General features: G+C 50.4%; 1 protein-coding gene across 5 annotated transcripts in view; it reads right to left on the bottom strand.

Moving 5' to 3' along the window:
- HUWE1 (HECT, UBA and WWE domain containing E3 ubiquitin protein ligase 1) overlaps positions 1-20,902 on the bottom strand; it is a 1,878,220-nt gene that overhangs the window by 509,235 nt on the left and 1,348,083 nt on the right. For all 5 annotated transcript variants that reach the window (XM_085629865.1, XM_085629862.1, XM_085629866.1 and 2 more), the window contains one exon: positions 18,694-18,739. In XM_085629865.1, the coding sequence (XP_085485991.1) occupies positions 18,694-18,739 (46 nt within the window). The remainder of the gene's footprint in view (positions 1-18,693; positions 18,740-20,902) is intronic.

The following is a 20,902-nucleotide window of genomic DNA, read 5'->3' as shown; positions in this document are numbered from 1 at the left end:
AGGCGAGAGGGACCCGGGGACGTGCCCCGGCCCCTAGCCAGCACCCGCGGCACTGCCAGGGCCGACAGCTGTCGGCACCTGAGCGGCGTCAGCTCGGCGTCTGGCAAGGCCTCCGCCTGCCCAGAAGACCGAGAAGGACTCTGGGACGAGCCGCGAGTCTCTGCAAACTCCCGCTACACCACAGGGACCCCCTCGGGGGTTTGCAGTGAGGCAGAGGCACCGTGGGCCAAAGAGGGGAACTCCGGAGGGCCGCACCCCGATGACACCACACCTTCAAAACCTGAAGCCGAACCAGTCGGAGCCGGGGCCGCCGGCGACTCCACGGTAGGCCCCGTATGTGGCAAGGGATCCGCAGACGTCGCAGGAAGAGGAAGAGGAGGAGGGGCCAAGGAAGCCTGTGTTTCACCCTTGCTACCCGCCTATACTTGTTTTATTATATTACCATCCTAGTTGTATTTTGCACTGTATTTTCTTTCTCTCCCTTACTCTTATGGATATTGTTATAGATATTGCTTTTGTCCTTCCTCTCATCATATTGTAAAGCGCTCTGTTATCCCTCAGGATCTTGTTCGCGCTAAAAAAAACTTTATAAATAAATAAATATTCAAAGGTCTGAGGTCCAGTACTGGTCTGAGAGTACAGTCTTTTTTGGGGATGAGAAAACAGAGGGAGTAAAACCCCTGTGCCTTGATGCTGAAGGGGAACTGGTTCTATTTCATGCTTTTGAATAAGTCAGAGAACTTCCTGTTTCAGGAGCGTTAGATTTTCTGTGGACATTGGAAGTTGTTTGGACAGTATGGTTGAGGGAGTTGCGGTACGTTCCAGGCAGTAACCATACTGGATAATTTGTCTTACCCACCTGTCTGTAGTGATGGAGTTCCAGACAAACAAGTTACTTACCTTCGGTAAAGCTTTTTCTGGTGGATACAGTATCTGCCTGCGGATTCCTCACCTAGTGAATATCCCCTGCACCAGCATTCCACTGAACTTTTTTCCCCAGCTCTCTGCGCCGACGTGGACATCATAATACCTCGGCTCCGCTCGCGACTCCGTATGACGTCACCAGAGCCATAAGAGAGCCACGTCGGCGTGATGACGTCAGTTCCACCCATTTTTTCCGTGCCTCCGAGGCGAACAGGTGGACCAACGACAGATTCAAAGTATACACAGTATACAACATTAGTTCAAATATACATAGTACGTATACAAAAGGAAAGCTAAAGAACATAAGCATTTCCTACCAATGTACTAGATAGAAAGAATCTACAAAGTATAACATCTGAAGCAAGATATCCTTTAAGGTATACAAAGGTGGACAACGGGGAGTCGGGTGGGTCAGTGAGGAATCCACAGGCAGATACTGTATCCACCAGAAAAAGCGTTACCGAAGGTAAGTAACTTGTTCTTCTGATGGATACAACTGCCAGTGGATTCCTCACCTTGTGAATAGATTCCCACAGCAGTCCCACTCCCGGAGGAGGGTGTCCACCTTTCTATACCAAAAAGTCTTGCAAGACAAAGCGCGCGAAGTGGCCCTCCCCCCTCATCTCAGAGTCTAAGCAATAATGCTTTGCGAAAGTATGGCGGGAGGCCCAAGTCGCGGCTTTACAAATATCTGCCACAGGAACACCCCTGGCCAAAGCAGAGGTAGAAGACTTCGCTCTAGTTGAATGAGCTCTAATACCCTCCGGAGGAACGTTACCAGCAAGGGCGTAGCAGATCTTGATGGCCAGGATGATCCATCTGGACAGAGTGCGCTTGTGCACAGCTTTTCCTTTAGAATGTCCAACATAGCCCACGAAGAGCTGATCGTCTAAACGAAAGTCTTTTGTTCTGTCCAAGTAAAAACTCACAGCTCTTTTTGGGTCCAGACGATGAAGTCGTTTCTCCTCCTTGGAGGGATGAGGAGGTGGATAAAACACAGGGAGAGTAACCGACTGCCCCAGATGAAAGGGAGTAACTACCTTAGGTCGGAAAGCAGCCCTGGTCCGGAGTACCATCCTTTCAGCATGCAAGGATAAAAACGGGGGTTTTGAACTAAGAGCTTGAAGCTCAATCACCCTCCTTGCCGAGGTTATGGCTACAAGAAAGACCGTCTTAAAAGACAACAGCCTCAAAGGGCAACTATGAAGGGGCTCAAAAGGAGACCCCATCAAGAAAGTTAAGACAAGATTAAGGTCCCACTGTGGCATTACAAAAGGAGTAGGTGGGAACCTATTAGTAACACCTTTGATAAATCTTAATACAATAGGAGATTTAAATAAAGACGGCTGATCTGGAAGACACAGAAAAGCCGATAAGGCCGATAGATAGCCCTTGACCGTGGCCACAACACAGCCCTTTTGAGCCAAGGTAAGAGCAAACTGAAGCACATTGGAAAGATGGGCCTTTATAGGGTCAACGGATCTCTCTCCACACCATTTAACAAAAGACCACCTATATGAGTAAATGGACTTGGTGGAGTGTCACCTGGCCGAAAAAATAACATCCACCACATCAGGCGGGAGAGAGAAGGAATTCAGGTTGCCCCGTTCAATCTCCAGGCATGAAAGTGTAAGCTCTGGAGGTGGGGGGTGTAGAACCTGCCTGTAGGAGAATAGGGTCTGCTATCCTATGGTCACCCCAAATTTTTGCTTTTGCTTCACTGGTTTTATGACTTAGTGTGGCTGTGGGCCTGCTAATCAGACCCACAGCCCTGCTGTTCTCTCCCTAAATTAATGCCAATGCACACTAGGTGCATTACCAATGGGAACTGGTTCACCTTATTAGACCCTGTAACAGTGTACCCCAGGTACCCAGGGCATAGGTGTATCCAAGGCCTACCAGGGGCTGCAGCATGTATTATGCCACCCCTGGCCTGACCTCACTATTTGACACAACTGGCTGATCACTCAGCTGGGGTAAGTTGGTGTAATCACCTCTTACTTAGATATAGTATATCTATATCTAACATATATGGACACATGGTAACCTATCAGCCACTCCTATGGCAGGCCTTAACAATCCTGGAGGCAGAGTGCTTGGTTTCATGTGAGATGGTGCTCTGGCATGAGCGGAGCCTGTCTGCAGCTTTCGGAACAACGTCCTTTAGCTGTTTCCATGATATCGCCATACCATATACTCTTGTGCATTATGGACCTCGCGGTCAAATGCTAACTCTGGTTTGGCTTTATCAAAACATGTCGAGTAAGGTGTCATACGATTTGGGATACTACCTCCTGGCCAATTCTGGCAACGGGGGTAGCATTCCACCCTTCTAGAGGGACACAACATGTACCTAACCTGAAACCCGGGTAAAGTTAGAAAGAGCCTCAGCATCACAAAATGGATGCTGCCACCACAGACACAAGTCTGCCCTCCTGCTGCTGGGAGTCCTTCCAGCTTGGGAGGTTTGGACAAAGGGTTTCCTATCAGAGGAGGCGCTTGCACCACCCCAGACAGGATTTTGTGTGGTGGGTTAGGGAGGGCTGAATAGATTGAGACATGCCTGGGGCACACAAGGTGTCCCTGTGCATATGCCAGTTCAAACGGGAGCTGGGGCTCTCCAGCCCCAGCGCGAAAATGAACAAAGGAGAGGGGGTCAACCACCCCCCTTCCTGGTCCCCCCCAGAGTAGGGACCTAGCAGGTGATCCAGCCCCTAGATTTGGAATAAGAGTAGGAGCCGTGTCCCAGGACTTGAGATCATCCTGAAACTCGACTTAAAGAAGAAGAATCACTGGACTTTGACGTTCTGCTGCACAGAAGACTGAAGAGAATCTCCCTTGTGGTCAAGGAGTGACCACCCTGTGAACACAGGCACCATCCAGCAACTCGACGACTGCTTTGCCGCCGCCTCCCGCCGGAGACCGAGCCCAGAGCCCGACAAGACCCAGACTCCCAGACATCTCAGAGCCCGATCCACTGTCCCTGCAAAGAAGAGACCTGGGGAGACACCGAGAGATGTGGGACCGGCCATCTTGAAACGTCCACGACAAGCTGACTGCGCAGCACCCGAGGCATCCTCATCGCTGTGCATAGGGCCCTGAGAAGCCCCAACACCGAGCAGCATTTGCACCAAAGACCAGCCCTCCAGCATCCACGAGATCTGCGTGGGGCCCTTTTGCTTTTTGCCACTCGACGCGTCATCCCGGTTACTGACCCGTTGGCTAGTGGCCATCTTGGCGACGAAATCTACAAACACTGCTGGTCTGGTTACTCCAGACTGGCCCTTGCTCCTGTGAAAAGGAGCAGCCCCTCTGACCTTGCTGGTTAGAGCACCAAGCTTTCATCGACTCCTGCGTGGCTTGCATTAGCCAAGGCCTGTTTGCTCCAATCGAGAAGCCGACACCGCCATCAGCTAGAGCCTTCGATGGACAGCTCGTGAGTGACTCCTGGACGTCGTCGACATCTTCACTTCCACGTGGCTGCAGAGACAAGCTTCACTTTTTCACCTGTTGGCACCCGACATCGCCTGGTTCCTTCCTGGTTCCACGCCGGGCACTAGTTAGTGACTCTGAACATTGTCCCCTCTGCTTTCAGGTCTTCTACTCTTCAGATCCCCCCTTGGATCCACTGGAACTCTTCTCGCCTTGCCGCCTGCAGCATCTTCCTCTTCAGGCTCCATAGACCTGCACGACGAAACCAGATGCACTTGGACACCTATGCACCCGCTTCCTGTGGGTGAGGTAACGCTGGCACTCCGGTGCTCCTGTGTAGAGAAACATCTCTAGTGTCTAGGTTTCCAGTTGTTAGGTTCTGGTCCATCCGGAAGACTCCCTTTGCTTTAACTTGGTGACTTTTACGCACCCATTGAATCCAATAGGTGCACGCGTGTAACTTTCAACACTGCACACGCATCCTGTGGGCCTCCTGGTCACTAACTACTGTTAGCTCCTTGTAGTCCCAGCAATTCTCAAGGCCCTATGCCTTCTTACTTTTCTATACGTGGTTCTTATACCACTATTTTAGTATATGGTTTAGCGGGCCACCCGGGCCCATCCATAATTGTTCAACTTTTGTATATTTAAACATTGCCTTGTTTTAACGAATGTGCTTCTTTGCTCATAAAGAGTATAGGGGATACTTTTAGTAAATAAATACTTATATATTTTGAATATATATCTGTGTGGTGTCCTTTCATGTGGTATTCAAGGAGGTTACATATGGTAAAACAGCTGGCTTCACATGCCCTCAAGAGTTTAGCCTGAAGACTGCACTGTCCACGCTACCACTAGGATAGCTGGTCTATCTATGTTGACTTCAACCACCACCATAAGGGTTGCTTGGCATGGTACAGGGTGATCACTAGAAATAGTGAGCAGCATATACCAGGCCAACTTCTCACACTGCCCCTCCGACTGCGAGAGGAGGTCTGCCCTCAGAGGAAGACTGAGCAGAGGGCACGAGGAGAGGTGGAGAAGATCTGTGTACCACACCCTTCTTGGCCAATTCGGGGCGACCAAAATAACTTGGGCCCGGTCTTGGCGAATCTTCCTCAGAACCCGAGGAATCAAAGGTATGGGAGGAAACGCGTAAAGGGGTTGTGAGCCCCAATTCAACTGAAACGCGTCCCCCAACACCCCCTGCATCGGAAACTGGAGACTGCAGAATGACGGGCAATGCGCAATCTCGCGGGTGGCAAATAGGACCATCCGAGGAGTTCCCCACGTCCGGAAGATGTGTCGGACTACCTCTGGATGAAGCCTCCACTCGTGGTCGGCGGAGAACTGTCGACTGAGACTGTCCGCACGTACGTTCAGCACCCCGGCCAGATGATTCACCATCAAGCAAATCCGATGGTCCTGAGCCCAGGACCAGAGTCGCAACGCTTCTCCGCAGAGACGGTACGACCCTACCCCTCCCTGCTTGATGACATACCACATCGGGGTAGTGTTGTCCATCAGAACTTGAACCGACTTACCGCAAAGGGAAGGGAGGAAGGCCTTGAGCGCCTAACGAATCGCCCGCAATTCCAGAAGGTTGATGTGAAGCAACCTTTCCTCTGGAGACCAAAGACCGTTGATCTCCAGATCCCTCAGATGCGCACCCCACCCTAGGGTGGAGGCATCCGTTATCACTGTAGCCACCGATTGAGGCAGATGGAAGGGCTTCCCTTGAGACAGATTGCCCCCCACGCTCCACCAAGACAGATCCGCCTCAGCTTCTCTGGAGATCTTGATCGACTCCCTGAGATCTCTGTTGTGCTGATACCACTGCCTGCGGAGGCACCACTGGAGCACCTTCATGTGCCAGCGTGCATTGTAACCAACAGAATGCAGGAAGCGAACACACCGAGCAGACTAAGGACCTTCAGAACTGGAACAACCACTTCATTGTGGAATAAAGGGATCATCTCCTGAATGTCGAGAATTCTTTGAGGAGGAAGAAAGGCTCGACACACAGTAGTGTCCAGTACCGCCCCTATGAACAGGTTGCGTTGAGAGGGCACCAGGTGAGATTTGGGCACATTGATCGAAAAACCCAAGTCGAATAACAGCTGAGATGTTACCTGCAGATGATGTTGCACCACCTCTGGGGACTGTGCCTTCAGAAGCCAGTCGTCCAGGTAGGGGAAAACCGGAATCCCCGACCTCCTGAGATGAGCAGCCACCACTGCCATCACCTTCGTGAAGACTCGAGGTGCGGTAGTAAGACCAAACGGGAGGACCACAAACTGGTAGTGTTGCAACCCAACCGTAAAACGGAGATACTTCCTGTGCGACTTCAGGATTGGGACATGGAAGTACGCGTCCTGCCAAGTCGATCGACACCATCCAGTCTCCTTGCTGCAACGCTTGAAGAACCTGCGCAAGGGTCAGCATCTTGAATTTCTCCTGCTTCAGGTAAAAATTCAAGACTCTGAGGTCCAGGATTGGACGCAATCTGCCGTCCTTCCTGGGAATCAGGAAATACCGGGAGTAGCATCCCTGACCCCTTTCCTGCTCCGGAACCACCTCTATCGCACCCTTTTGAAGCAAACCTAGTACCTCCTTCTGCAGAAGAAGCAGATGGTCTTCTGAGCAGTAACCCTGGCAAGGAGGGTAAGGGGGAGGAAACTCCCGAAAGGGAAGGGCGTACCCATTCTCCACGAGGTTTAAAACCCAAAGGTCGATCGTGACAGATTTCCAACCTCGCAGAAAGTGGGACACCCGACCCCCCACAGGTCTCACATGATCTAGGATGGGGGATCTAGGGCTGCTTCCCTGAAGCTTCATTGGGAGCAGAGGACGCAGAAGATGAAGATGGGTTGCGGCCAGAACCTCTCCGTCCCCATTGCCTTCCTCTATACGACCTATAGAGGGGATTCTGCTGCTGCTGTTGCTGCGGCTGCCGGAAGGAACGAAATGAGGATCTCCCAAAGCCTCTGAATTTCCTAAAACCAAATCCCTTAGCAGAAGTCTGTAATCCTAAAGATTCCGCCGTTACCCTGCTATCTTTAAATCTTTGCAATGCGGAATCAGCCTTCTTGCCAAAAAGTTTCTCTCCCATCAAGAGGCAAGTCTACCAAAGTGGCTTGAACATCAGAAGAGAAGCCGGAAGAACGAAGCCACGCTTGCCTCCTAGTGGCTATCGAAGATCCCATTATCCTTGCCACAGAATCAGCCGTGTCTAGTCCCGACTGAATTACCTGCCTTGCAGCAGCCCGAGTGTCAGTAACCACCTCCATAAAAGAAGCTTTCTCTCCTTCCGGCAGCTTAGGGGCTAACAACTTCATAGAGTCCATCAAGGCGTGAACGTAACGCCCCAAACAAGTGGCATTGGTCGATTTAAGCGCCATGCTTCCTGAAGAAAAGACCTTTCTGGCTGCTTGATCAGTCTTTTTAGAATCCCTATCCGCAGGAGTCTGAGGGAAAGCGCCTGAAGCATGCTTCGAGCATGAAGCCTGCACCACAAGGCTTTCTGGAGAAGGATGGGAAGAAAGAAAACTTGGATCCCCAGGGGCCACCCTATATCTCCTTGCCACCTGTCTGGAGACTGCAGGCGAAGAGAGTGGCTTACGCCAAACATCCATAACAGGCTCCAAGATAGCCTCATTAAAAGGCAACAAGGGTTCAACATTTGAAGTTGGCGAATGTAGGACTTCAGTAAGGAGGTTCGGCTTATATTCAGCAGAGGGTAACTGCAAGTCCAGCAACTCTGCGGCCTTCTTAATAACTAAATGATAGGGGGCCAGTTATTGTGGCGGTGAAGATCTAGTAGATGAATGCTCCCACTCCGGAGTAGTATCAAGACCACTAGCATCTTGAATGCCTTCAAAGTCGTCAGAAGATGCATCCACCTCACCTTCTTCCACTTCCTCCCTATAACGCTCCTCTTCCAAGACTCTCTGGGCCTCTCTCCTGGAACGGATCCGAGGAACCGGCGTCGCCGTACGCGGAGTCGGTGGAACCGAACATGGAGTCGACTGCTTCGGAGTCGGCGACGGACGTGGAGCCGAGGGAGTCGGCAACGGCGTCGAGGAGGGCTCCGAAGAAGGCCGATCCAAACGAAGCCGAGATGGATCACCAGACGGCACTGGAAACTGCCACGAAGGAGCCATTGGCAAAAAGGGCATAAATGGGGCCGGAGCATAATGCTGCGGCACTCCCTAGGTGTATGCCATAGGACCCACGGGACCAGATGGTGCGCCGGATGGGAAGGCAGCCCGTTGAAAAATCCCATACATCGCATTAAGGAAGTGCGTCGAATCCGCACCCGGAGTCGGGAACTGCGGATAAGGGATTGATCCTGAATCCGTCCGAGGAGTACCTGGAACCGGAGCCGAAGTGTCCTCAATAGGCGCCACAGGATCAGCCGGCTTTGGAGAAAGCTCTCTTGTTCCTGTTCGACGTCAGAAGCAGAAGACTCCACCGGTGCTGGGACTGCGCCGGAGACCGCTTCGGCGAAGGTGACCTCTCTGGAGACTTCCTAGGAGATGGAGAAGGAGATGCAACATCCTTACTTCGACGTTGAGGTGACAGCGATCTCGAAGTCCTACTTTTCAAAGACCGGCGCCGAGAGCTATGCTTTCTTTTCTTGTGATGCTTCTTTGACTTCGAAGAGTGTGAAGTCGACGACTCCGGCCTCAATTTCTCCTTCTTTCTACCTCTCCTTTCCTTCTTCGCCTTGGCCATGAAGAGTTTCTCCTCTCTCTCCTTCAAGGCCTTGGGGTTCATTCTTCTGGAACAGTCCTCCACGTCGTGGTCTGAAGAAAGGCACCACAAACAATCCTCATGGGGGTCAGTCATTGACATGTGGCCCCCACATTCCCTACAAGGTTTGAAACCAGACTTCCTCGTCGAAGACATGGTGAATCCAGAAACAATAACCACTACAGGACTACAAAGTAGCAGGAGAGTGCTGGAAAAACGTTACACGTCTACAGCGCGGAAAAAAGGAAACTGACGTTATCACGCCGACGTGGCTCTCTTATGGCTCCGGTGACGTCATACGGAGTCGTGAGCGGAGCCGAGGTATTATGACGTCCACGTCGGCGCAGAGAGCTGGGGAAAAAAGTTCTGTGGAATGCTGGCGCAGGGGATATTCACAAGGTGAGGAATCCATTGGCAGATGTATCCATCAGAAAGGTAGGAACTGTGAGTCTTCGTCTGACTGGAGTGGAATGGTCTGGAAGGAGAGGAGGGAAGTCATTGTTTGGTAGTAGTGGAGGTTCGGTTGTTGTTACCTCAGCCTCTACCCTTGTTATTATTTCCTCTGTACCCACCTCTAAAATATGCCTTGTTGGGGAATGTTTCTGTGGGACGCTTGTAGGAGGAAGTAGTGTCTGTGCTAATGGTTTTGGATGCGCCCCTATAAAAGGAGCGACGAAGGGAACCTCGTGTTTGAGATTGTAATGCTCCCATGGATTTTGCAGTGTCTGTCTTTCATTTTCTCCAAAGCTGTATCCACAGGTGGGCCAAAGAGGTGTTCTTGATCGAAAGGCTGATTCAAGATAGTTGTTTGCACTTTTTGTTTAAAACCAGAAATGCGCAACCATGCATGTCTGCAGAGTAAGACACTGGTGTTGACAGATCTAGATGCAGTGTCTGCTGCATCGAGGGCACATTTGATGGATGCACTTGTAATTAACTTGCCCTCTTGGACCAGATTGTTGGCCTTGGCTTTGTATTGGTCAGGTAAATGTTGAATAAGATCTTCAAGCTCATTGTAGTGAGCCTGTCATATCTGGCAAGCAGTGCCTGTGCATTAGCTATTCTCCAGTGATTGGCTGCTTGGGAGGAGACTTGTTTGCCTGATGCATCTAGCAGTTTACACTCTGTCTGGAGGTGGGGCTTCACCAGAGGTTTGGGAACTAGCACGTTTTCTTACATTTGAGATTGCCAAAGAATCTAAAGGAAGTTGTCCTTTAATCTAAATTGGATCGTTAGGGGCAGGTTTATACTTTTTAATCAATCCGAGGATTGAGAATCTTGATCCTGACAGGGTCTTTAAATAGGTTTGGTGCATGTTTAATGACACCTTTAAGCATGGGTAATGTATGAATTGATTTTTGTGATTGGGCAAATGTATCTAGTAGGAAATCTTCGTCCATGGGGTCTGAATGTAGTTCAACCCCATGATATTGCGCAGCCCTATTAATGAGCTGACTAAAACCTATATTGTCATCTGGAGGGGATGGCCTAGATGGGTATACATACGGATCAGGAAGGTCAGGAGGATCTGTGGGATTGCTGTAATCTTCCCATGTATCCTGTGGTGGAGTAGTGTTATCATCAGGGTCATCTAAAGGATCCTTATCGTGTACACCCCCGTCCACTAGATGATCCTCATCCTGTGGTGGGAAGGTGGGAGTATGGAGAGTCTAGGAGAGTGTATAGGAGAGTTTGTAGGAGACAAAGGTTTGGAAGGAAGAATAGGAGAAGAGGGTCTTAGGGGTGAAGTTGCAAAGTCTCTTTTCTTCACAGTTACCTCAGGAGAGTGTGAGGTATCCAATTTCTTCTTCTTTGCTGGGATATTGACAATATGGCCTGTTTTAGGGTCAACATGTAATGTCTTGTTTCGGATCGATAGGATCTGGCCAAAACAGTTCTTCCTGCTTGTTGTCTCCTTTCGGTGCCGATTCCTTCGGTTCAGAGCGTGGTTTTGATTTGGGCTCTGGAGCCGTAGGAGGGTCTTGTGCTCCCTTTGGATTCGATGTCAGTGTTGAGTCTGAAATCTTCTTCGAATCCGAAGGTTTTTGGTGTTCGTTCGGTTCCGAGGCCTTATGGTCTTTCGGTCCCGAAGATTTCGATACAGAGGCTTTTTTGGGTGGAACGGGAATAGGGTGTGTCCCTGATTTCGGTACCGAAGGTGTTTTATGGGTACCAGCATGCGGTTTGCTCAGTCCTAAGCTGCCGGAAGGCTTTTCCCTTGTATTCGGAGCTAGGCCCGGAGGCAGGGCTTATGAAATGTTTCCTCGGGCCTCGACCTAGGCCTTCAGGCGAAGTTTTGACTGGAGCCTTCTGTTTATCGGATGGGGCAGGGGCATGGACGTTTGTACTCACTCATTGACCTGAAGTAATGTGGTAATCTGAATTTGAGTCATCAGCTTCAGAGACGATGTCAAGCTCCTCCGAATCCTCTGCCTCTGGAACATCGGGGCCTTCGGCGAATGTCTTGTGGCACCGGTGCAGCCTGTTGAGCCATAACGTGTCGTCGAGCCTGGCATAAACGGATAGTCTTTTTGGAGCGAAAAGAGGCGCAGGCCTGGCAATGCATTTCCTCGTGTTCTGGTGAGAGGCAAAGGTCGCAGACCTTGTGGCGGTCACTGTGTTGAAATTTTGCTCCACACTGGGGGCATTTTTTGATTGGAGTCCTTTCCATTAGCCGTAGGGCCGAATGACGCAGAAAGGCCCAGCGTCGACGACCAGAATCGAGGATTTTGAGGCTAGCGCGAAGGTCACGAGAACGAAACAATACCATTGAGTGGTGATGGGTTGCGCGTCGAAAAGGGTTGGAAACACTATTGAACCGGAGCGCAGCATGGAAAAAAACAATCTAAGGATGGAGTCGATGCCCATGCACACTATCGCCCAAAGGAGGAGTCACCTATCTCATGACTACAAAGACTTCTTCCAAGACAACAACAAAGTGCCAACATCTGAGCCTAATACCAGATGGCGATCTATGCACAGAATGTATTCTGCAGCTCATATGCCCCGAAAACATTGCTCCCATCAATATGGCCAAGGCAAATTTTAGAAAGATACTAGATTTTTTTAGAAGGATGTTTGCTATGGTGTGGTGGCTACATTGTCTTTTGCGATAATGTAGTGTGTGAACTGGCATGGTTTGGCATACAAGCTTTGGCTTAGAGAATGGTGTCCATTACCTCTCAATGGGAAATATAGTCATCACTTTCAATCTTGTCTTGGCTCCCACATAAAACATTTTTTTACCTTTTAATTTTTCACTTTTCTGGACCTAATGTTGATTTCACAATACTAAATGAATTTAGAGAAATAACTCCGATGTTTCCATATTACATAGTGTGAACTTGACCCAAAGGTTTTGGAGCGCTTTACATGAGCACCAGTTAGATTACACAAGGACACGTTCAATTTTTGGTAGGCACAGGGAGATAAAGTGATTTGCCCAGAATCACAGGATGATGAGCTGACGCAGAGACTCAAACCTTCTTCCCCAGCTCCAAAGTCGACAGCTCTGATCTCTTGCGTCCCTGAGGAAGTCAGTGTTGTACATCACAGACAAAACACGTTGGCTACAGTAACAACTCTTTGGATGTATTACGAGATTGAGGATAAGATCACCTTGAATATATTGCAAGATTGAAAATAAAGAGACTAATATTTATGGACATTGTATATTGGACACTTGCTCTGGATAATCTTTCTCTCTGCTGCACAAGTTACTTACTTGTGTAACAATATATCTGTAAGATATTAGTTGGTGATAGATTCCATACCTTAGAATATCCCCAGGCATCAGACTGGATCCGGAAATGTTTTCGTCAGCAGTACCCCTGTGCGTTGGTGTCATTGTACGGCTCCGCGTACATCGCTGGCGTCGCTGAGATGACGTCGCTGGGGCTACTTCCACGCGCGCTGACGTCAGTTCTGTACACGACTTTCCGTGCCAGGAACGCAGAGCCATGCAAGACACGGACCACTGGTTCATTGAAACTAGGGCCCTGAAAGGGATGACCTTAACCCTAGAAATCAGTTCGCAGAACGGGGAGGATGGGTGGGGCGGTAAGGAATCCATCACCAACTAATGTCTCTTACAGATATATCGTTACACAAATAAGTAACATCTGAAAGAGACACGTTAGTGATAGATTCCTTACCTTAGAATAGATACCCCAGTAATACCAACCCCGGTGGTGGGTCTGCGAACCAAGATCACACCAGAAAGTCACGTAGAACAGAACGGCCAAAGGCAATAATGCTTAGTAAAGACGTGCAACAAGGCCCACGTGGCTGCCTGACAGCTGTCTTGCAAGGGAACACCAAGTCCCAATACAGTAGTAGCTGCTGTCGCCCTGGTAGAATGGGTGCGCAACCCCACCGGAGGTTCCTTTTTAGCCAGAGAATAACAGCCTTTGATACACAGGACGACCCAGCGGGAGATGGTCCTCTTATGTACAGCCCGGCCTTTCTTGGCGCCCACGTAGCCAACAAAGAGCTGGTCATCCACCCGGAACTGTTGCGTGCGATTCAAATAAAATGAAAGCGCACGTTTTGGGTCCAGACGGTGGAGCCTCTCTTCCTCTCTGGAAGGGTGCTGAGGCGGAAATAAAGTGGGCAAGGTGATAGTTTGCCCAATGTGGAAGACAGTGACAACCTTTGGCAAGAAGGAAGGACGAGTACGAAGCACAACCTTGTCCGGATGAACCAACAGAAAAGGAGGCTTACAGCAAAGAGCCTGGTGCTCACTCATGCGCCTAGCGGAGGTGATGGCAACCAGGAAATCAGTCTTCAAAGTTAGTAAACGAAGAGGACAGTTGTGAAGCGGCTCAAAAGGAGCGCACATCAAAAAGGTAAGTACCAGATTTAAGTCCCACTGTGGCATCGCAAACGGAATAGGAGGGAAAAGGTGAGTAATGCCTATGAGAAATCTATTAACAGGGGACTTGAAAAGAGAGAGCTAATCAGGAATCCTGAGAAAGGCAGAGATTGCAGAAAGGTAGCCCTTGATAGTGCCCAGAGCAGAGCCCTGCCGGGCCAAAGAAAGAAGGAACAAAAGGACCTCTGAAAGAGGGACAGAAAGGGGATCCACAGCCTTTGCTGTGCACCATGCGACAAATTTGTTCCACCTGCAGGCGTATAGCGATTTAGTGAAGGGACGCCTGGCTGCCAGAATGACATCACAGACTCCAGGAGTTAAGTCAAACAGAATCAACTGTCACCGCTCAATCTCCACACATGTAGGTAGAGGCTGGACAGGTTCGGGTGGAGGACCATCCCCTGCTGCTGCTCCCGAAGAGGCAGTCGAATCGGGGGGATTCATGTTGAGTAGCTTGGGCTACCAAACTCCTAAAGCCCAGTCCGGGGCCACAAGAATGACTTGGGCCAGGTCGCGCCCGATCATCTTTAGCACTTTGGGTAGAAGTGGTATAGGCGAAAACACATACAACAGGCCGCAAACTCCACTCGCGACGAAAAGCGTCACCGAGCGAGTGCCGCCATGGAAATTTCAACGTGCAGAAGTGATGACATTGCTCGTTGTCTTCGGTGGCGAATAGATCTAACTAAGGCTCTCCCCACTGTTGTATGAGACCTTTCGCCACTTTCGAGTGAAGACGCCATTAGTGATCCATCATGCACCTACTGCTGAGTTCGTCCACCCTGGCGTTCAAAGAACCTGCCATGTGTTGAACAGTCAAGGAAATGCCTTGATGTTTCAGCCATGTCCAGAGGCGCAGAGCCTCCTGACACAGGGTCCAACGTCCCACCCCACCCTGTTTGTTGCAATACCACATGGCGGTGGTGTTGTCCGTGAACACCTGCACCACCTTCCCCTTGGCATAGGGAAGGAATGCCTTCAGTGCAAGAAGGATCGCCCGAAGCTCCAGAAGGTTGATATGGAGCCGGGACTCCACCGGAAACCAGAGACCCCTTATCTCTGCCTCTCCCATTTGGCCGCCCCATCCCAGTAGGAACGCATCCATCTCCACTGTGTGCTCCGGTTGGGGAAGGGAGAGGGATCTGCCACTGACCCAATGCGGAGTCGTGAGCCACCACTGCAATTGTCGTGCAGTGCCCTCCGAGATCTGGACGTAGTCGGACAAGTTCCCCTGATGCTGCACCTTCTAGAACTTCAGGTCCCACTGCAGAGCCCGCATATGCCATCTGGCATGGTTGGTGAGCAGGATGCAGGAGGCCATGAGGCTCAGCAGCCTCAAGGTCGTCCTGACCTAAACCCAGGACAAGGGCTGAAATATCGGAATCATAGCCCGAATGTCCCGGACTCGTTCGGGAGGATAGACCCGAAACTGCGCAGTGTCCAGAACCGCTCCAATGAAGAGGAGCTTCTGAGAGGGAATCCGGTGCGACTTCGGCACGTTGATGGAGAACCCCAGCAAATGCATGAGGTCGGCCGTAGTCTGCAGGTGGGAGACAACAGTTTGGGGCGCGCCCACCTTCAACAACCAGTCTTCGAGATAGGGGAAGACTGATACCCCTGATCTGCGCAGATGAGCTGCGACCACCGCCATCACTTTGGAGAACACCCGAGGGGCGCTTGTAAGGCCACAGGGGGGCACGGTAAACTGAAAATGCTCCTGCCCTACCATGAATGGCAGGTAACACCGATGAGCCGGCAGGACGGGGATATGAAAATAAGCGTCCTGCAGATCTAACGCTATCAACCAGTCTTGCGGGTCGAGGGCAGACAAGACCTGAGCAAGCGTGAGCATCTTGAACTTCTCCTTCCGGAGGAAGCGATTGACATTCCGAAGGTCCAAGATAGGACGCAGGCCTTTGTCCTTCTTTGGAGCCATGAAGTAGTGGGAGTAACAACCATGACCTACTTCAGGCATCAGAACGTGCTCTATGGCCCCCTTCGCCAAGAGGGCCGTAACTTCCTGCTGGTGAAGTGCCAAGTGATTCCCTGACATGCGGTGGTACGGAGGCGGCATGGCTGGAGGGGTGGTCTCGAAGGGGATGAAGTAGCCCCTTCGGACAATTTGCAGAACCCACCTGTCCGATGTGATGGTGCGCCAGTGGTGGAGGTGATGGTGAAACCTGCCACCCACTGGCGTCTGGTGGGCCTGAAACACCAGACTAGGAAGGTTTGGAAGCAGGGGCAGCAGGGGGGTTGGTGGACTGACCTGCCCGCTGTCCCCGTGACCCACCTCTACGGGTCCCAAATCCGCGGCTGCGCTGACCGTTGCTGCGCAGGCCTGTGGCTTCGAAACGAACGTGCTTGGACGCCCCTTCCTTGGCCACGAAAGGAGTGAAAAGCAGAAGTGGAAGGAGTGCGTGTAACCGAAAGGCCCAAGGACTTGGCCATAGCCCGCGAGTCCTTAAAACGTTCCAACGCGCAATCTGCTTTATCGCCAAACAGGCCAGTACCATCAAAGGGCATGTCTGGACATCCCCAGAAAAGCCAGTCGTCCTCAGCCAGGCGTGACGGCGTAGCGCCACTGTTGAAATTGCCCTGCCCAGCGAGTCAGCAGTGTCAAGATCACAACGGATAGAGCTTGGTCGCGTCTCTCCCCTCAGCAATAGCTTGAGAGAGTATCGTCCGAGCCTCCACCGGACACTGAGGCAGCACTTGCGCAACCGTATCCCACACAGAATGGGAATAATGGCCCAAGAGACATGCAGTGTTCACAAACCGCAGGCCTGAACTGGCAGAAGAAAAACATTTCTTAAAAAAAAAAAACAGTTTCTTGGATTCCCTGTCCAGAGGTGCGGAAGGGAACACACTCGGGGATGCAGAGGCTTGGACAACCAAGCTCTCGGGGTCGGGTGTTGGGAGGGGAAAACAGGCCCAGGTGACTGCTTTGGCCCCACTTTCTTGTCCACAGGAGCCCCTGTGTTGGGCCTGGACCAGGTGCCCAAAAGAACGTCTGAGAGTGCATTGTTAAAGGGCAGCAGTGGCTCCGTAGAAGCAGAAGCTGGCCGAAGCACCTGTCAGGAGGTTAGTCCTGACGGCCACAGTAGGGAGCTCGAGGTGGAGAGCCTCGGCTGCCCTACGCAACACCATAGAATATGAACCACCCTCCTCCGTAGCCACGGTAGAAGGAGACAGTGCGCCAGGTTCCGGAGCATAATCCTGGTCACCTGCATCCGCCGGATCCTCATCCCAGTCCGGGTCTAACTCGCATTGAGCTGCGAGAGTGTCCTCAGATCCCTCACAGTCCTCCCTCTTCTCCACAGCCTGAACAGGATGAACATATGGACGTCAGTGATGGGCTAGATGTTCCTAAACTGCGTCGGAATCAGCGTCGGTAGACACACTTCCGGCACCGGCTCCACGCCGGGGAGGAAACCAGGGACGGCGTTGATGTCCATGCCGGTGGAGGTTGTACATGGCCAACCGGCATGGACGGGAATCCAGGCCTGGATCCACAGGGGTCCCTCGGCGTTGAGGCCGGCGTCAGACTACGTCGGGCCGGAGCCGGCGATGTCGAAGAATGAAGACCCCAGCCGGGCTCGCGGGACCCGAAGGGGCACCGGCGGGCCGGACGGTCCGAAGACACGCACAATGGCCGACAGGAACTCCTGCAGTTGGGCCGGAGTCGCCGATGGACCTGGAAAAGGCGGGTAGGCCATCGGGAACTGCGTAGGCGGTGCCACCTGCACCCTTAGCCGCATCGCGCTAGGGGAAGGCGAAGAGCGACGACACTTCTTCGCCTTCTTGTGCTTCACCTTACCCGACTCCAAGTGCAAAGACTTCGAATGATGGTGATGGCTCCGCGGCCGGTTCCTCCACCTCCCCCGAGACACTGAACGGCGCAGAGCCAACTCCCAGGCCTCCTGCCACTTTCGGGACCGCTCCCGCAAAGTTTTCGGAGCCATGGCCCGGCAGCGGGGGCACGACCCGGAATCATGGTCGCGCCCCATTGTGCAGGGACAGGCCGCACAGGACTTAAAACTGGGCATCCATATGCACCTGTAGAGTGATATATACTTGAAAACAGAGACAAAAAGTCCCAAAACCTCAGTCAAAAAATGACTGGGGGTACCGCTCTCTCCGGATTTGCGCTTGCTGGCGCGGAAAAAGAAAGAACTGACGTCAGCGCGCATGGGCGCGTCTAAGTAGCTCCAGCAACATCATCTCGGCGACTACGACGCTAGAGACTTACGCGGAGCCGTATGATGACGCCTACTGACACGCAGGGGTACTGCTGACTAAAAACATTCCGGATCCAGTCAGACGCCTGGGGATATTCTGAGGTAAGGAATCTATCACTAATGTGTCTCTTTCAGATAAGGTGTTCTTATACAATTGAGGGCCTGCCACTGAAATTACAAATTTGCAAACAAGCACACATTTCACATGCACCAGGCTAGTCACGTTTCTAAAATGAACAGCGATTGCCATTCAGCCTATCCTTTAGCTCCTTTGCCGCAGATGGTGACACCGTGAGAAAGACAGTAGACTGTATAGTTATCTCCGAGATCGGGTATGACCCTAAAACTATACAATCTACTACCTCATCCCAAAGGGCACTGGTTTCTTACCTTGATCATCCACTGGGCAGCACTGGAGTCAATAAATATCTCCCTCCCACAACCTCAAGGAAGAAGAGTTTGTGTCCTTACCCGATGGCTTTAGTTCCAAGGAGTTATTTGCTTTGGAGCCAGCAACCTACAATGAGAAAAGGGCACCATGAGGGGCAGAGATAGCGCATTGTGTCATACAGAAGGTAAAATACAAGTAGAGAGGGGGGTGGAGAGAAACAAAGGAGTGTAAAACTAACAAAATGAGGAACACATATAAAAAAGTTACTTACCTTTGGTAATACTCTTCCTGGTTGATAGTACATATACCTATAGACTACTCACCTTTTGAATATCCCAAGAGTCTAGATACAGAAACACATTGATCGCTTTCCCATGCTGGTAAGGGGCACCGGATCTACATTCGCACTACATAACACGCCTCATGACTTCAGAGGAGCCATAAAGCACACCAGTTTCCATAATGTGCCTTTGAGGCGATCGGATTACACGAACACCCATAAGGCAGGTGCAGTTCTCTGTAATAAGTTCACTTCACAGTAAGATAGCATGTGGTATAACAAGTTACTAACTTTCGGTCACACTTTGTTTGAGACAAAGTGCCTCTTTTTGTATGGTCACTTCCAAGTTTATGGACTGAAGCTGCTGGTTTTTCAACTCAAAGTGCACTGAGGCCTGCTTACCTGACCTCAGTGCTTGTGCCCTTATTCTTAAAATGATATGTCAAATTGGCTTATCCAACTGGCTCGGCTAGCTTACCTGTAAATTCCTAGTAAATGGTACCCATATATGGCATACTCCTGCCATATAGTGTTGGGTTTGGATGTTTGCAAGTAGTTTTTCTTTGAAGTCTTTCCAGTTACGAGGTAAGGTGGCGTCTACTTTCGGTAATAGTGCGCATGGGCATCGACTCCATTGTTAGATTGTTTTCCCACAATAGGGTGAGAATGAATTAAGTAGTGTAGAGATGTCAACGAGTATAAATGTATAATGAAGAACTGCAACAACTACAGGTGCCTGGGGAGATGGGAGTGCGCATGTAAATCTGCAGCTCTACATGCCAATAACAGATGCTTACTGGGTAAGTAACATAATCCGTTCGAGGCATGTGACCTCTAGATACACATGCTTTGCATAGACTATATAGCAGTATTCTCTAAAAGGGGCGGCTAACCAGTGGGCGTTGTAGTTGTCTGAAAAAGTGTCTTTAGCACTGCTTGCCCTACATTGGCTTGTTAATACAACCACACAATAGTGCTTGGTGAATGTGTGTGGTGTAGACCATGTTGCTGCTTTACAAATGTCAGCTATAGGAATGTTACCGAAAAAGGCCATAGATGCCCCTATCTTGCGAGTGGAATGTGCTCCATGGGTATAAAGTTCTTTTAGCTTCTGCACAGCAAGTTTGACTGCACTTAACAATCCATCTTGAAATGGTTGATTTAGAAATAGGAATGCCTTTGTGAGGTGGTGCAAGTGAAGCAAACAGCTGCTTTCTCTTACAATTTTTTTGCCCTTTCGATAGAATACAATAACGCTCTTCTGACATGAAGTGTGTGAAGAGCCCGTTCTGATACTGAATCAGGTAACTCAACTGATTGGTTAAGGTCGAAAGCTGAAACTACTTTGGAGAGGAATCTGGCACTGGTGCGAAGAACTACCCTATCTTAATGGAGACGAAAGAAGGGTTCCTCTAAGGTGAACGCCTGTAGCTCACCAATTCTCATTAAGTGATTGCAATGAGGAAGGCGACCTTCCATGAAAGAAAATGTAGAGGACAATTGTGTAATGGTGGACCCATAAGTCTTGTAAGTACCACATTAAGATTCCATACCAGTGCTATAGGGATTCTTGGGGACATTACTCTTTTCAAGACCTCCACAGAGGCTTTAATGACAGGAACTTTAAATAAAGGTAAATGTGGTCTGTTTTGCAAATATGCAGCTAATGCTGCCAGGTGCAATCGAATAGATGTGTAAACTAGCCCACACTGATGTAAGCGCCCAAGGTAACAGATCATGTACTGAACAGAAGCATCTAGAGGAATAATTTTGTTGTTGTTACAGTAGACAACAAATCGTTTCCACTTTGCTGCATAGCAAGCTCTGGTCGTAGGTTTTCTTGCATCTCTCAAAATAGTCATACAGTCTGGTGGCAAATTTAAATATCCAAACTCTATGACCTCAGGAGCCAAATTGCTAAGTTGACCTCCTTGGGATTTGGATGCTTGATTTCTCCAGGGTTCTGTGTGAGAAGACTGGAGGTGAGACGTAGCTTTTGATAAGGAACT

This window comes from Triturus cristatus, chromosome 10 (assembly GCF_964204655.1).
Source record: "Triturus cristatus chromosome 10, aTriCri1.1, whole genome shotgun sequence".
Lineage (NCBI taxonomy): Eukaryota > Metazoa > Chordata > Amphibia > Caudata > Salamandridae > Triturus > Triturus cristatus.
This window is presented reverse-complemented; position numbering and strand designations above follow the sequence as displayed.